This window comes from Paroedura picta, chromosome 5 (genome assembly GCF_049243985.1).
Source record: "Paroedura picta isolate Pp20150507F chromosome 5, Ppicta_v3.0, whole genome shotgun sequence".
NCBI lineage: Eukaryota > Metazoa > Chordata > Lepidosauria > Squamata > Gekkonidae > Paroedura > Paroedura picta.
Window position 1 is genome coordinate 114,659,896 of NC_135373.1, and position 16,712 is coordinate 114,676,607.

Sequence of the window (16,712 nt, forward strand, 5' to 3'; positions counted from 1 at the left end):
TAAGCTACTAGTATTTATATAATCTCTATTTTAATGATAAATGAAACAACAAGAACGGACTCTAGATTTCGTTCCGGTTTCAAAGTAGACCTTTCATCGGTGGTTGCTTCCTCCTGTGATTCTGAAACTTATCATAGAAGTTTTCAATATGTCCAACCAACTCCAAGTTGTAATAAAAATTCTATGCATATAATACCTTCTATGCAAAATTCTATGCATATAATACCTTCAGATCGCAGGTATGGGAGAGCTTTGTCCAGATATTGCTCTAGTATATATTAACAATATATTGTTAATTGATTTTGATAGCTTGGGACAGGTTCTCTCTTTTTCTGTTAGGATATTTATTTAGAAGCGCCTGTTTTTTCGTGTTGTTTTGTCAAATATCAAGGAATAAACTTGAAGGATTTGCTTCACAGACAGCTTTGCCAGAGAGACCTTTTTCCGAATGAGCAGACATTTGGAATAAGGTGTTCCTTTGTTCCAGATAAGAGCTTCATGTAGTGAAACATAAATACTTCTTATAAAGTCTGCGGGTTCAGTAGTCACAGACTCCAATTCTTCAGAACAGCTCTTTTTATTTAGCAACTCCCGCAACAGACTACAACTACTAAACAGAGAAAAACAGGCAAACATGCATTTTTATACCTTTCAGACAGCCATCTGCTGCCTCTGATTGGCTCTAAGAAGAGCAATCCGATTGGCCCTAGTGGAGCAATCTGAGCAATCTTATTGGCCCTTAAGCAGAGCAATCCGATTGGCCCTAGCGGAGCAATCCAATTGGCCCCTAAACGGAGCAATATGATTGGCCCTAAGCAGAGCAATACAGACATGTCTCATAAATATACATTGACTCATAGGAAACCATTCAAGGAATCAGTCATGAGAGAGAACAACCAAAAAGAAGTAAGGTAACAGAGTGAAAAGAAGCAGGAATAAAAAATCAAGAAAACAAAGAATTAGTATTAACTACATAGTATTAAGGATTTGTGGGGCCTATAGCACCAGAACCAGATTGCAAAGGTGCATCTAGGGGATGGCATCCAGAGCCCATGCCCTAGGTACCACAAGTGAGGGCATAGAAGGGAGTGACCCATACCCTGCCTGCCCCCGGTAGGGGCCTGCCATATGCGGGAGGACCAGCGCCAGCCCCGGGCACCCGAAACCCAATGCCCACCCCTGCAGGTGAAGGACAGCAGTGTGCTGGCCCCATTCAGATACCACAGCCCTCTGGCAGGGTGCAGTGCTCCTCAACACTGGTGTGTTGTTGGCTGAGGGCTGTTACCTTTGGTGCCTGCCCCTGCGGGTGGAGGGCAGGTCCTGTATTCCCTGTCAAATAAAAACCCCAGCACTGCATTTTATAAAATAACTAGTATCACAGCCCATTTTAAAAATAGGCTCCCTCCCAGCAGGAGTGTACCTGCGGGCCGCAAAGCCCTGTTGCTGCCTCTCTCCTTGTGGGTGACAATGAAGGCTGCAGCCACCAGGCTTCTAGCAGGCAAGGAGGGAGGGAGGGAGGGAGCTGGAGGGGGGAGGGCCAATCAGGGTGGGCCTGGATGGACAGGGCCCCGGACAGTCTCCTCCCAGGAGGCTGTTTCCCAATAAGGGAGCGAAATAGTGTTAAGGATTTTTACAATATTCTTGAAAGATCCATGGAAATACATGCAGTTCTTCCTGAAGCTACCCATGTTAAAGGAAATTCAACAAAGGCATGATGGGAAAGATTCATGATTAGACATATTTCTTTTCAACGTGCAGAGCAGACAAATGGGGTCAAGATATAAGTAGTGTGTTGACTCCTCCAGTGTACATTTCCTTAACCAAATCGACCTCTGTAGAACCTGAATGCTTGCACTGAGCAGCAGGTTGGACTAAATGGCCTGCATGGCCCCTTCCAACTCTATGATTCTGTGGTTCTGTGTATATTCTCCAAAGAATGAGCAATGATTGGGAGTGGGAAAATGACACAGAAAAGGCCACTCATCTATGCTGTTTTCCTGACCCGATTCAGAGGTCCCCAAGACCTGTTCTGAAGAGTTTGTTTTAATATGAAAGATCCCAGTCTTGGATCTCCTACTTCTAGTCTAGTTAGGATAATGTGCCTCAAGGAGTTCTGGGCCTGTTTGCTGTTATGATTTGGGGGAAGGGGGGGGGACAAGAATGATGCAGTTAGCAGAAAATGCCTCTATTGCCATTAGTCTGCTAAAATTTACTTCCCACACAAACTGCTCTCCCATCCATGACCATAGATCTGAGTTCCACAGGGAAGAAGAATAGCCGGAGGGAGTGGCGTCGATTTTTAGCAGGAAGGAAGTTTTAACTTAAGAGTTGAGTCTCTTCTCTCCTACTAATTGCATCCTCATTTTTAAAAAAAAGGTTAGGGAAGAGAGAAAATGGTACTCTATTTTGCATCTGGTCTGGCTCTTAGCAGTAGGCAGGATCTGGAGGTGTTCATTTGTCACATTAACATTTGACTGTTCAAGAACTGAGAAAGCCCACGGCACAAACAATCCTCTGCACGATTAACAGAGGGTTTGATGCATAGGATTAGAGCGATCTTCCTCTTCCTTGTCAGAATGCTAGCTTTATAGCACAGTCCTAAACCTGGATGCTCAGAAGTTAATCCCATTGGGCCCAACCCCCAATGGTGCTTACTCCCTAGTAAATGTATCAGTATACTGAATCGGGGAAGGCAGCAGCAAATTGTTAGTAAGGATGCTTAGGAAAGTAGCTTCGGTCTGACTAGAGATGACTTTTCTCCAAAATTTGGCCGAAGTACCTGTTGGTTCAGCAGCTTACGTCACGGAAGAGTCAATTCCTTCTAATGTCCTAGGCTTGATGGGCCAGGGCTGAATCTACAGGGAGATTTTATTTCAATCCCATGTCGATTCAATCCCTGCCATCTACACTGAATGCAATTTCCATTTTGATTTTGGGCGATTTAAATTTTTCATCAGCAACAAGCATGATTGATCTGGAGTGACCCTACCTTCCCCTCGCAATATCCTGGAGTGGATATAACCCTCAATATTTGAAAAATCGGCATGAGTAAGCATGCAGCTCTCTGCTTTCCCTGAAATAACTTGTTGCTGCCTCGTGGCTCCATAGCCATAACAAGACAGTCTGTCCCTGATTGGCTGGGTGCCCGTTCAAAGAATTCCTAGTTCCTGGTTGCAAGATTTATTTTTTTAAAGGTTTAAGGTGACCATGCTCCAGAATCCACACTTCTTGCAGCAGAGATTTGCCTCACTCTGGGAGAGGCTGCTGCTGTCTCATCTCCACTCGTCTCGTCTCTCCCCCCACCGCGCTCACTCGCCTGTCTGCCTGCCCGCTTACAGCCTTATGCAGATGGGTTTCTGTTTCAAGTGAGGGGGGAACACAAAGACTCTGAATTCAGCAGAATCGAAAGCAGGAAAAAAAAGCTCTGTGCAGATTCATCCCTGGTTATGCTCTCTGCTGCATTTCCCGTTTATTTTCTTCATTTTATACTCTGCTTTTCTCCCCAGTTAGGGACCCGGTGTGGCTTATATTGTACTCCTCCCTTGAGGTAGAAGGAGAGCATGTGAGAGATCCATAGGTAAAGGTAAAGGTATCCCCCGTGCAGGCACCGGGTCATGTCTGACCCTTGGGGTGATGCCCTCTAGCATTTTCATGGCAGACTCAATACGGGGTGGTTTCCCCAGTCATTACCGGAGAGATCCATGGCCACCCATCAAGATCTCATGCCAGAATAGGGTTTTGATGCTGGGTCTCTGAGATCCTATTCTAGCCTTAAGCACTCTCTCACATACGGCAGAGCCAAGGTACGGGCAAAGGTAGTCATATGTTTACTCAGGCATCCTGTCCCAAAAACACATTTTCTGCCAAACAAAAGCAATGGCAATCAGGTTTCCAGCACCTCTTTAAAGATACTATTTTCTGTCCTGGGGCTTTTTCATACCCACAGCTGCTTCCGCTGCTTCCTCTTGCTGTTTCATTGGGTTCCCATGATAATGGCCCATTAGCTTTCTAAAGCAGGGAGAATAATTTTCTGAGCCGCAGTTCAGAATTACTGTCTGTTCTTTTTCGTTCTTGCATGAAGTGCTTTGGAAATGAAAGGAAAGACTGCCTTGCTAACAACAGATATATTTTTCCAAAATATTTATGAAAGTAGCTCTCTGGGAAAGTAGGAAATCTTTGGAAGTCTGACCACTGTTGAAAACATACAATTGAATATTTATTTTTCTAGTATTTCTATATCTGAAGGGGTTGGGGAAGATGCTACCCTTAGGTACTTACCAGCATTTAGGAGGCCATAAAGAATTTTGGAAAATAAATTCGGCATGAGTCATGTTGATTTGCCTGGCATGACTTTAATCCCATTTTTAAAAACAAAAGGCTGATACACTTCTGTCCCGGGTGTAAATTAGCAAGAGGGATGCACCAGGGATCTGACAAACAAGAGCTCCATGCTAGAAACTTGGCGTCTTTGCTGACAAGCTATGTGAAAAACATCAGTTTCTTGCATCGGAGGGAAGGATAGCGAATGAAATAGGATATCAAACACAAAGAAGAGCCGTACTGGATCAGGCTAGTGGTCCAACTAGTTCAGCATCGCATTTCACACAGTGATCAGCCAGTTCTATCTTGCCCTGGAGGGACGGACCAGAACTAATGGGATGCAATTAATGCAAAAGAAATTCCGCCTAAACATCCGGAAGAAGTTCCTGACAGAGTGGTTCCTCAGTGGAACAGGCTTCCTCTGGAAGTGGTGGGTGCTCCATCTTTGGAAATCTTTAAACAGAGGCTGGAGAGCCATCTGACAGAGAGGCTGATTCTGTGGAGGTTCAAGGGGGGGACAGGTTACAGTGGATGAGCGAGAGGGTTGTGAGTGTCCTGCACAGTGCAGGGGGTTGGACTCGATGACCCAGGAGGTCCCTTCCCACTCTGTGATTCTATGAAAGTATGACAGGAGCAGGATATGAACCAGGGATCTCCCATCTCACTGCCCTGTTCACTGCCTTGTTATAGTGACTCTGCAGTACCACTAGCTGACTACAAACAATCCAAAAAGGTTCATATTAGTGCCATTTATTAAACCAGCCATGTTGGGAGGACTGCAGGATTCCTTATCTCTTCTTCTCAGATCTTTGGAAGGCAGACGTAAGCCGCTTTGAGACTCCTTTGGGTAGAGAAAAGTGGCATATAAGAACCAACTCTTCTTCTTCTTCAGTAATATCAGGGCTCCCTCAGCCTCACCTCCCTCACAGGGTGTCTGTTGTGGGGAGTGGAAAGGGAAGGTGATTGGAAGCTGCTTTGAGACTCCTTCAGGCAGAGAAAAGCGGCATATAAGAACCAACTCTTCTTCTTCTTCAGTAATATCAGCGCTCTCTCAGCCTCCCCTCCCTCACAGGGGGTCTGTTGTGGGGAGAGGAAGGGAAAGTGAATGTAAGTTGCTTTGGGACTGTTTCGGGTAGAGAAAAGCGGCTTATAAGAACCAACTCTTCCAGAATTTCCACTTGTAGAGAGGACAATCTGCTTGATTTCCAGAGGGGGAACTCAAAACAATAAAACCTCGTTTATGTCCATTTGCACAGATTCCCACTACATTCCTGCCTCCCAAAGCATTTCCATTGTGAAGGATCTGTTGACAGTTTTATTGGGTTTAGATAAGAGGCGCTATGAGAAAATGTGTGTATTGGGAAATGAGGAAAGATACTGGCAATGTTAAGTTGGACACTTCTGAATGTAATTTTGTCAGTAAAAAAACATTATTGAATAAAAAAAAATGTTTTAATCATCCTGAAATAATTATGTTCTTTTGTATAAAGACATATCAAATTGTCAAGCTTCAGATTCCAAGCTTCACATTCCATTATAGCTCTCCATGCATCATCTGTTTTCAAACATTAATTTTTCTTAAACTTCTTCTGTTTAAATAAAATGATCAAATCATATTAAACAGCGCTTTAAAATGTTTTTTTTTCCCATTCCCTCTTGCTAGAGAATGGTCTGTTCTAACTTAAAGTAATTTAAGTAACAAACAATCTACGAAAAATATTAAGTACTTTTAAGGCTTATTTTTCACTAAAGAGGCTTACAACTTCTTCATTGAAATCTGCCTTAAGCACGTTGACTAGATTGTGTCCTGTTTTATGTAAAACTAGATGTGAAGCCCATTGTATATAGAAATACAATGGGTGCTAGCGTGGGCCCTGGTGGCCCCGGCGACCTTGTGGGGCTCCTGGCGGATTGGCCACTTGGCCCCGGACTGACACTCAGAAACTCAGACATTCCCAGGTCCCTCAACCTATCTTCATAGGGACCATGCCCTATGAAGATAGGTTGAGGGACTTGGGAATGCTCAGCCTGGAGAAAAGGAGGTTGAGAGGGGACATGATAGCCCTCTTTAAATATTTGAAAGGTTGTCACTTGGAGGAGGGCAGGATGCTGTTTCCGTTGGCTGCAGAGGAAAGGGCACGCAGTAATGAGTTTAAACTACAACGATGTAGGCTAGAAAAAGATTTTCACAGTTAGAGTACTTCAGCAGTGTAATAGGCTGCCTAAGGAGGTGGTGGTGAGCTCCCCCTCACTGGCAGTCTTCAAATAAAGGTTAGATACACACTTTTCTTGGATGCTTTAGGATGGTTAGGGCTGATCCTGCATTGAGCAGGGGGTTGGACTAGATGGCCTGTATGGCCCCTTCCAACTCTATGATTCTGTGATTCTAATGTGGCATCTTCTGATTCCATGATTTAGTAGGTGCTCCACTACCAAGCTGCTCCCCCTCCTCAATTCCTTCCTCTTGCATTACAGCCCAAATCCAGCCTGGTCTATGAACTACTTATAGCCAAGCCATTTAAGTTGGTTTACTACCATTCATTTCAGGAAAGATTGGTGTATAGCTCTGATAGAAAATAGCCCCTGTCTAGAGTCTTGCTTCTAGCCTGTTAACTGGAACCTAAAGAATTACAGCTTGTGATAAATCTTCTCTTTCAGACATCGGATCTCTAAATCTAAGTTTAGGTAAGTAACCCCTCAAAACTTGTTAGCCCCTGGTGTTTATATGCATGTTCCATGTGTCTCTTTGATGTTACAAAGTCATTTTTAGGCATGGTCAGATGCTGACTAAGTATGTTGGTCAAGTAGGCTGTTTGAATACTTCTTTCACTGTTTCTGCATGACCCATTTGGTAAAGGGGAAATCTAAGAATTTATTGATTGATTTGATTTGATTTGATTTGATTTGATTTGATTTGATTTGATTTCTATACCGCCCTTCCATATGGCTCAGGGTGGTTTACATACAACATCATAGGGGGATACATGGAATGAGTCAACATACAAAATCAATATACAACAATAGTAATCCAACAGTGGTTCTAGACAAACAACTTCAGTGATCCCAACAATAACAACATAACAAACTAAACCCCCTAGAGAGGTCAGGCTGCTTCAGGCCATGGAGGGGATGCTGATAAGACCACATTCTGTATGACATTCTCTTTGACATACAGCTTCCCGAAGAGTGCTTCGCTCTGCTAACACCAACCAGCTGTTGTTGGCTGGTGCCAAGGAGGTACATATGACCTCTACCAGGGCAAGGACATTTACTGTCATGACCATTACCTGGTGAAATGAGCTCCCAGAGCATATCTAGGCCCTGCCAAACCTGGCATGGTTCCACAGGGCCTACAAGATGGAGCTCTTCCAATGGGCCTTTGGTGGGGCCAATGACATATTAACATCTATTGGGCCCCACCTACTTACTCACTATGCTGAGAAGCCCCAGAATGTGGCTTGGCCTCTCAGAGAACACCCAAAGATACTCTGGAAAGGGGGCTGCTGATGCTGACATTTTTCACTTGACAATCGTTGAATTATTTTCAATTAATTTAAAACTTAAATTGTTATTTTAATTTTAATAATTGTGTTTATTCTGTATGATGTTGTACACCGCCCTGAGCTGGCTCGCTGTAAGGGCAGTATAAAAATAAATAAAATAACTACAAAAAAAACCCATGAACCTTTGGAGAAAAAATGGACATCAGGATGGACATGTAGTTAGAAAAGCATGGGGGGAGGTCCACTTTCAATGGCTTACACATTAAAGAATGTCATAAATTCTTATCTGATAAGTATGAATGGGGAAAAGAAGATTCATCTCTTAAGATATTGCTGTCCTATCCACATAATGTTCATAACGTATTGTTTTATGAGTTGATGCTCTAGAACAGTGGTCCCCAACCCCCGGTCTGGGGACTGGGACCGGTTCGCAGACCGGTCCCGGTCCGTAGACCAGTCGGTACTGGGCTGCGGCTCCTCCTCGTCTTCCTCCCCAGCTGCTGCCTCGGGGGCTGCCCTGCCACTCTGCCGCCGGCTCACCTTTGGTGCTCTTCAGCGGCCACCATGGCTGGGATTCCCCCTCAGCGTGGCAATGCGCAGCTGCTGCTGGCAGCGCCCCCCAACGGGTAGCGGGAAGTCAGGGGTGCCAGCGGGAAAGCAAGTGGAGCAGGGGCTCAGGTGGTGGCAGCATCCCTCAGCAAAAGACTACCCCCCCTGGGCCTCAGTAAAATTGTCAAGCATTGACCGGTCCCCGGTATTAAAAAGGTGGGGGACCATTGCTCTAGAACATGATGCATGCCTGTCCTTGAACTTGAAATGAAATAGATGGGATTGGCCAAATTAAATTATACATAAAATAAAATTTATGTATAATTTAATTTTGCATATGCCTTATACAGCACACACCCTCTCCAAAATCAGCTTTATTATCCAGGGGCCAAGTGTTGCTTGGAAACCGGTTGCTAAGCGAGCTCAATTCTAAAGGGTTGGAGCTATATAATTAGCTTTAAATACTTTGTGCGGTTAGTAATTACTCTCAGAAATGACTGCGGCGCTAAGGAGAAGCAGGGTGTTCCAGGAAAGAGAATCGTAACGTGGCACGGCGTTCGCCAGACATTGTCAGCAAATAATGTCTAGAACTCTAGGTTCCTCAACCCTGCCAACAAAGTTATGGGAAATAATTTTGGCCAAAGGGGATGGATTTTTTTGGTGGGCAATACTTGAGTGGGTGTTGAAGTTCTGAATAGTTACATACCAGAAGAACAACACGGCCAACTTTTCTTCAGGCAATGATCAGACCTGGAGTTATTCAGTCTTAGGGATATATCTAGGACGGAGATTCCCAATCAGGGATCCCTGGGATTATGTGAGAGCTCCCCAGGGATTAAGCAGCAATTCTCAGAGGTTCAGATGGCCACTGGCATCACGAGACCACACTGGAGGCCACTTCCTTTGTTGCTCTACAGGCGTACTCCCTTTCTCTACAATGGAAACAGTACATTATTGATTGGCTGGCTCCCGCATCTTTCACCTGCGCCCACGTCTTTGAAGGGGCATCTTACCACTTCTGGGGTTCCTTGAAGCTTAGAAAATATTTCAGGGGTTCCTGCTTGATCAAAAAGTTGAAAGAGGCTAGTCTAGGAGATGGCTCTGTGTGTGTGCTGTAAAGTGTGTGTAAAGTGCCAACTGACAGCAACTCCAGCAAAGGGCTTTCGCGGCAAGCTTGTGAAAAAGCTTTTAGACAAGAGCTGCAGTAAACCAAACCGAAACAAAAAATCTTCCTATATTTCCAAGAAAGTCTCTCTCATGTTTCCAAGACTCTCTCAGTTTGTCAGAATCGTTGGGTTATTGTTCCTTTCGCATCTTTCCTTTAGGATGCTTAGGGCTGATCCTGCGTTGAGCAGGGGGTTGGACTAGATGGCCTGTATGGCCCCTTCCAACTCTATGATTCTATGATTCCTCACTTGCAAATGGTACAGGTAATTGGGCCAATCTCATCTTGGAAGTTATAAATCACTTCTAGTCTTGGGAACTACTTTGTGCAGTCCTAATCACATCGATGTTTTGTTTGGAGTTCTCTTAGAAACACACAAACACACACACGTTTTCCTGGGTTTCTTTCCCCTTTTTCAAGTCGCTACTGGCGGAGATGGAATCGATTCTGCCGAAGGAAATGTCGAGCTGCTGTCAAATCCAATGTGTTCTACTGGCTCGTGATTTTTCTTGTGTTCCTCAACACCCTCACCATTGCCTCTGAGCATTATAATCAGTCAGACTGGCTCACTGAAGTCCAAGGTAAGAGGAGGCAGGTGGCTCTGCTTGGTGAATATTTGCTTTGCCGTTTCCTGCGAACATGAGTCCATGTAATTTTATATTTAAATGAAATTATGATATCACATGTGACCCACACCAGCTTGGTGTAGTGGTTAAGAGCAGCAGCTTCTAATCCAGTGAGCCGGTTTGATTCCCTGCTCCTCCGCATGCAGCCAGCTGGGTGACCTTGGGCCAGTCACAGCATTGGTAGAGCTACTATGATGGAGCAGTGATATCAGGGCTCTCTCAGGCTCACCTCCCTTGCAGGGTGTCTGTTGTGGGGAGAGGAATGGGAAGGCGACTGTAAGCTGCTTTGAGACTCCTTCGGGTAGGGAAAAGCGGCATATAAGAACCAACTCTTCTTCAGTAATATCAGGGCTCTGTCAGCCTCACCTCCCTCACAGGGTGTCTGTTGTGGGGAGAGGAAAGGGAAAGTGACTGTAAGCTGCTTTGAGCCTCTTTTGGGTAGAAAAAAGCGGCATATAAGAACCAACCCTTCTTCTTCTTCAGTAATATCAGGGCTCTGTCAGCCTCACCCACCTCACAGGGTGTCTGTTGTGGGGAGAGGAAAGGGAAGGTGACTATAAGCTGCTTTGAGACTCCTTTGGGTAGAGAAAAGCGGCATATAAGAACCAACTCTTCTTCTTCTTCTTCTACCTGTAAATGGCGATCATTTTTAAAAGCATTTGATCACATAACTAACAGAAAGAATGCTAAAACTATTATAGATATACATGTATTGATAGATATTTATATAGGTAACCTCCCAAGAGCTACGGAAACTATATCTTCTCAAACCATTCTGTATCTTTTCCATTTTGGTGCATGGCTATTTCCTGACCACTTTGCATTAAGAAGGGAGAATATAAACAGAATTTAATGGACCAGTAATTGCCATTCCGAAGCAGTCAGAGACAGGGACGCATGGTGAAGACTTCCCTTTAGATTCACCAAGTGTCAGACACGACCGAACGGATAACATCATCATCAATTGCCATTCTGTTTTTCATGGTTAGATGATTAACCCATTAGCCAATTAACCTAGATTTGGGTTAACCGTGGATAGCGATACAGATCAAAAGGCAGTGAGGGAGGACTGGGGGTGTGCAAGGATTTTTTCCTAGGTTTGTTGTTGCTGTTGTTGTTTGTTTGGATCTATTGGGGTAAAACAAAATCTTGGGATTCCTGAAAATCCCAATAGATATGAACCAAAAACTGCAGAAAGAAAGAAGCAGTGGAAAACTGCTAAAAACAGCTGAACCCTGGTCCAACTGGAGCCCCTTTAAACCAGCCTGCCCTAAAGAGCCTGCCAAGCAGCTGATCCTGCGAGTAGAATTCTCCCAACAGGCCTTGATGGGGCATTGTTGGATAGCCTGGTTTACACTGCACTGCCCAAGAGAGTCCACCCAGGACAGTTCTCCCTGCAGGCCTGGCTGGGGAGAAGTTGGTCCCAGGATCTTCATGCCATGTCTCCCCACCACACACAGATAGATCATAGCTGTAATGGCTTCTCCTGCAGCATAGTTCAATTTACACTATCGTAGAGGCTGGCCCCAGGATCTTCCTGCTGATGGCAGATCCTAGCTAGAACAGCTTTTTCAGCAACAGTTTAGACCATACTGCAGGGAAACCGGCCCCAGGATCTGTTGTGCCACAGCTAATAGATTGTTTTGGGGCTGGTTTCTCCTTCAGCCTGGTTTAAACCAGCTCCAAGGTGAGCCAATGGGAACAGCTTGCTCTTCCTGGAACAGCTGATCCTCGGCCTGTCTTAAACTTTAAACCAATTGCAGTAGAAGCCTGCCAAACCGCCGAGAAGCAGGAGCAATCTTTTCCCATCTCTCCACTGTTTCCAGGTCTGCCAGTAATTATATCCAGGATTTTCTCGGTAATTTTCCCCGTTTTTTCCAAGAAAACCTGGCTACCTTTGGGAATCAAAGACTCTCTGGGGCTATCAAGATTTGTTATGTTAAAAGGGTTTTTCTAGAAGAACTTCTGTCTGCTTATTGCACTTGGAGAATTGCATGTCAAGCAGGTTGTAGACCACATTCCCTTATCCATAACACCAATACCCACTGTCTCTATCAGCTTGGCCAAGGAGTCATCTAACCCTGTTGCCATCTCCCCTGTGTTAACCTGAAGGTACAATCTCTCGTTTGGGAAAAAAACTGCCTGCAGTTTAAAACCCATGCATACCATTATGTTGGAAACTTGATCTAGATTAATTCTTGGCTATTTGGTAACTCTGGGCAATTCAAAGGACATGGTTCACTATCCATTTAAGAGAATTGGGGGGAGTGCTAGTCATTTACTGTATCAGTATTCTTGTACATTTTAATTGGTTTTTAATGGGAGTTTTAACTGGACATCTGTAACCCACAGGAGCCTGCTTGGGAGTGGCAGGTAACAAATTATTTAACAACAACAACAACAACAACAACAACAACATGTTTTAGTAAACAAATGACAAAACTTTGTCTTAAATATGTATCTTAGCAAACCCTAGAACAGAAATGTCATGGACTTCAAGACATCAAATATCAGGAAAGCAAAACAAGAACAAAGATAGGACTAAATTTGAATGTCTTACGCGCATCGAATTTCTTACGAACGTTAGCAAAAAGTCAGCCAAAGCAAGACGGAAGTTAAAAGTACCTAAAAAGAAATTATTCTAGGCAGCGTGTCCAATTTTAACCACGTGCAGAAGACTTTCCTATTTCGATGGGGAGGAGGGGTGGAGAGTTCAAAGCGATCTGAATTCAACAGGATTGACAATGGAATAAACAGAGTAAGTGCAGACTCTGCCCTGGAAGCAGTGGAGAGATGGGAACAGATTGCCGTACTTACTCCTGCATGTTGTGATCGCCCGCCTGTTGTGTTTTTCTTCAAGTGACGCTATAATGATCATTACTTGTCTGTTTTCTTTTATGAGACACTGCGAATAAGGTATTGCTGGCTCTTTTCACGGCTGAGATGCTGCTGAAGATGTACAGCCTGGGTCTTCAGGCCTATTTCGTGTCTCTCTTCAACCGCTTTGACTGTTTCATTGTGTGTGGAGGAATCCTGGAGACCATCTTGGTGGAAACCAAGATCATGTCACCACTGGGCATCTCAGTGCTGCGATGTGTCCGACTGCTGAGAATATTTAAAATCACAAGGTATTTCTTTCCTCCCGTTGATGACTGATGAAATCCTTTGGAAGCGGAGGTCGCCATTCCTGTGGGGAAACCCTGTGTGCGGCAGTGTCCTAGACAACATAATCACTTTGCTAGCACCATCGTTGCTCAACTCCAGCCCCTCCTGCCACATATTATATGTTAAAACAGCTGTCCCCATGTGCAGCTAGTTTAAATATCCCTGTCACCAAAGTCTCCTCCTAGATTCCATGCCTATCATTCATTCATCCATCCATCCATCCATCCATCCATCCATTCAGTGATTTATATACCACCCCTCTGGGTCTCAGGGTGGTTTACACAGTCTAAAAACTCAATAAAACCAATATAATTCTGACATAAAATCAAATCCTGGGGAGATCCTGGGGTGATTGATCGATCTGTGAGTCCCGCCCTGCATTAATTTGCCAAGCATAGATGCTGGCAAGTATATCTGACTGCCTGATCTTATATCGCACATTGTGTTGGCAGGATATGAGTATTGGGGAGTATTATTTTTACTTTTGTCTGCCATCTTGTTGCCATTTGGTGGTTTTAATGCTGTTTTATGTTTAATTGGGGGGAGTATTGATTTTACTGTTTTACTGTATTGGGCTATTGTGCCATTTTTGTAAGCCGCCCTGGGCCGACATGCCAGGAGGGGCGGGGGATAAGCTCAATAATAAATTTAATTAATTAAATTAAAAAAAAATTAAACCACAAATTCATCACTGTTTGGATCAGCCATGATTATTGAGATCAGGAAGGGTTTGTAGCCAAGTGAGATGTTGGGTATTAGGAGGGGTTGGAGGAGAAAGGGAGGGCAGAGGTTGCAGGAGGGAGGTCCGGGGTTTTGCTGTAGCGGCTACCTAGCTGGCCTCAACCATAGGCCAAATGGGGTGAAACGCTGGCAGCTTGCAAGTTCCACACTAGCCATTCTTGTTATCGACAAAACCGCTAATTCAGTGGAATAAAGAGGATTTGATGGCCAAGCCAGAAGTAGCTGCCATTGGGAGGTCAGCACCTTACGAAGAGCATTGCTTCCTAGCCCAAAGAGGGTTCTTTAATCTATGTGGAAGGGATAAGCTGTAGATCTTCCATCTGACAGGCCTGCTTTAGGAACCACTGAAAATGCTATGAATGAATACGTGAGCCATCCAGTCACAACCAACTTATGGCAGCCTCTGTAAAGGGCTTCCAAGGCAAGAGAGAAAGAAGAGGTGGTTTTCCATTGTCTTTTCTTCTGTAGAGCCTTCCTTGGTGGTCTCCCATCCTAGACCCAATGTTGCTTAGCTTCCAAGATGTGGTCCGGCTATCCCATACCATTCCACATCCCTAGGGAATCAGTCATAAAATGTCAAGCTTGGAATAATGTGTACCAAAACTACTTGGCAAATTTGAATGTCTTAAGAGCGATCTCACTTCCAGGGTCACTAATTGCTGTCTAATATGGGGAGAATTTTCTGTTGTTCCTTTTCATTGAATTTGTCATAAATGTCCTACTGTCCATTTCTGAATTGGGTATGTTTCCCCTCCCCTACCAAAAATACGTGGATGTCTTTTATATGCTCTTGATCATTCTCTGTTCTCACTTATTTCGTATTCACATGATCACGTCTTTCCAGATTGCACAGGAACCCTCTCCATGTTGAGAGGCAGATATTCTTTGGATGAATTGTCCATGCCTTTTCAGTCCTGGCCCCTACCTGGTGGAATGAGCTCCCGGGTGAGCTGCGGGCCCTGCAGGATTTACCAGCTTTCCACAGGGCCTGCAAGACGGAGCTCTTCCGCCAGGTTTTTGGTTGAGGCCGGGGTCAGTGAATGAGTGCCAGCATTCCCCCCCACCCCGGAACTAGTAAGTTAGATCTTCTCCCCACCCTCCCTGCCGCTCTGATAGCAGGGGGTGGGAATAATGAGAGCTTCTGCCATGTTGGGATTGTTTTTAAAGTCTTTTAATGGGTATTTTACTGGGGATAAGACTATTGTGACCTGCCACGAGCCTATGGGGAGTGGCGGGAAATAAATCTAATTAATAATAATAATAATAATAATAATAATAATAATAATAATAATAATAATAATAATAATAATAATAATAATAATAATAATATTTGCTCAGTCCACTTGGTTGGAAGCTATTGTGAGTCCCACCATGAGGGAAGTGGCTTGGTTTGCCCAGGACCTAAAAGGCAAAGGAGTGCCTCCATTGATACATCAGTTATTTACGTGCCACGAATTCTTTGACCTTTCTTCTAGCTTTTATGGGTCAATTCAAAGCACAGTCACACCCTCCTGCGCCACTTGATATCAATAGAAGCATGTAACTCAGTGCAGAATTGGAGTGTTAGGGAAGCATTAGCCTCACGTCAAGAAGTCTTGTTCCTTCCCTTTATCTTCTTGCTCCCCAGAGACTCTTCAGCTCACTCCATGGCCCATAAAAAGTCTGCTTACGTTTATGTGCACATGTCTCTTAGGCAGCTGTTTTATGACAGTAGTTACACCACGGCTATTCTTGTTATCAGCTTGTCGTGTTATCATGGCCAGCTCCACTGCACAAGCAACCCACGCAGCCATTTGGGATGGCAATATCTTGAACAGCACTAGCAAAATTGAATAACACCTGAAGGGTCTACCCAGGATTGCCTGCAGTGTTAAGGATTCCTGGGCTGCCTCTCTTAGAGAGAATGGTACACAAACACCACAGTGTCTTGGACTAGCCTTGTTTGTAACTGGAAATGGCAATTATCCAAATGCAGTGATACTAGAGGAAAGTAACCTGAAGCATAAATCATGATGTTTACCACTGGATCTAACAGTGTCAAGTGCTAATGGTAAAACCAGCTACTCTAAGGTGGCCAGATTTTAACATTGGTAAAGCGGGACACCATTGACCGGGGGGGTTCTTGATTAATAATTTGGTCTATATGGAGCAACAAAAAGTCTCATAGAACGCATAGAATGCAAAAATAGTATTGTAATATATATATTTTTTTACTGGCAACATACGTACAATTTGCCAGGTGCCCCCAGATGTCCCTCCAAAAGTGGGACAATCTGGTCACCTTAATTTTATAGATACTTCGGAACTTTGATGGTTCTGAAAAGGTCAGATTTCTGCTGGGGCCAGGGCGGAGAAAGGTCCTGTCTCTGGTCAAGGCCAGGTGCTCTTCTCTGGGGCTGGGGACCACCAACAGGTTGAAACTGGCTGTGTAAAACACTCTTCCCTAAGATTTTCAAGCCCAAAGCAATGTTCAGGACTCAGTAAAGATGAATTTACATAAACCAATTGGGGCCTTTTGATAAAACATGTTTTAAGCAGACAGCGTGGTTTAAGCTCTAATTTCATTGGTGAAACTCATTTTCCGGGCACAAACTATTTACGGGGTGGACATCCAAGAAATATCTGTGTAAATACAAGAGAGTG

General features: G+C 44.3%; 1 protein-coding gene across 33 annotated transcripts in view; it reads left to right on the top strand.

Moving 5' to 3' along the window:
• The window catches only part of CACNA1C (calcium voltage-gated channel subunit alpha1 C), a 611,497-nt gene that overhangs the window by 465,873 nt on the left and 128,912 nt on the right, over positions 1-16,712 (top strand). For all 33 annotated transcript variants that reach the window (XM_077340079.1, XM_077340052.1, XM_077340055.1 and 30 more), the window contains 3 exons: positions 6,979-7,005; positions 9,958-10,118; positions 13,066-13,291. In XM_077340079.1, coding sequence (XP_077196194.1) covers positions 6,979-7,005; positions 9,958-10,118; positions 13,066-13,291 — 414 coding nt within the window. The remainder of the gene's footprint in view (positions 1-6,978; positions 7,006-9,957; positions 10,119-13,065; positions 13,292-16,712) is intronic.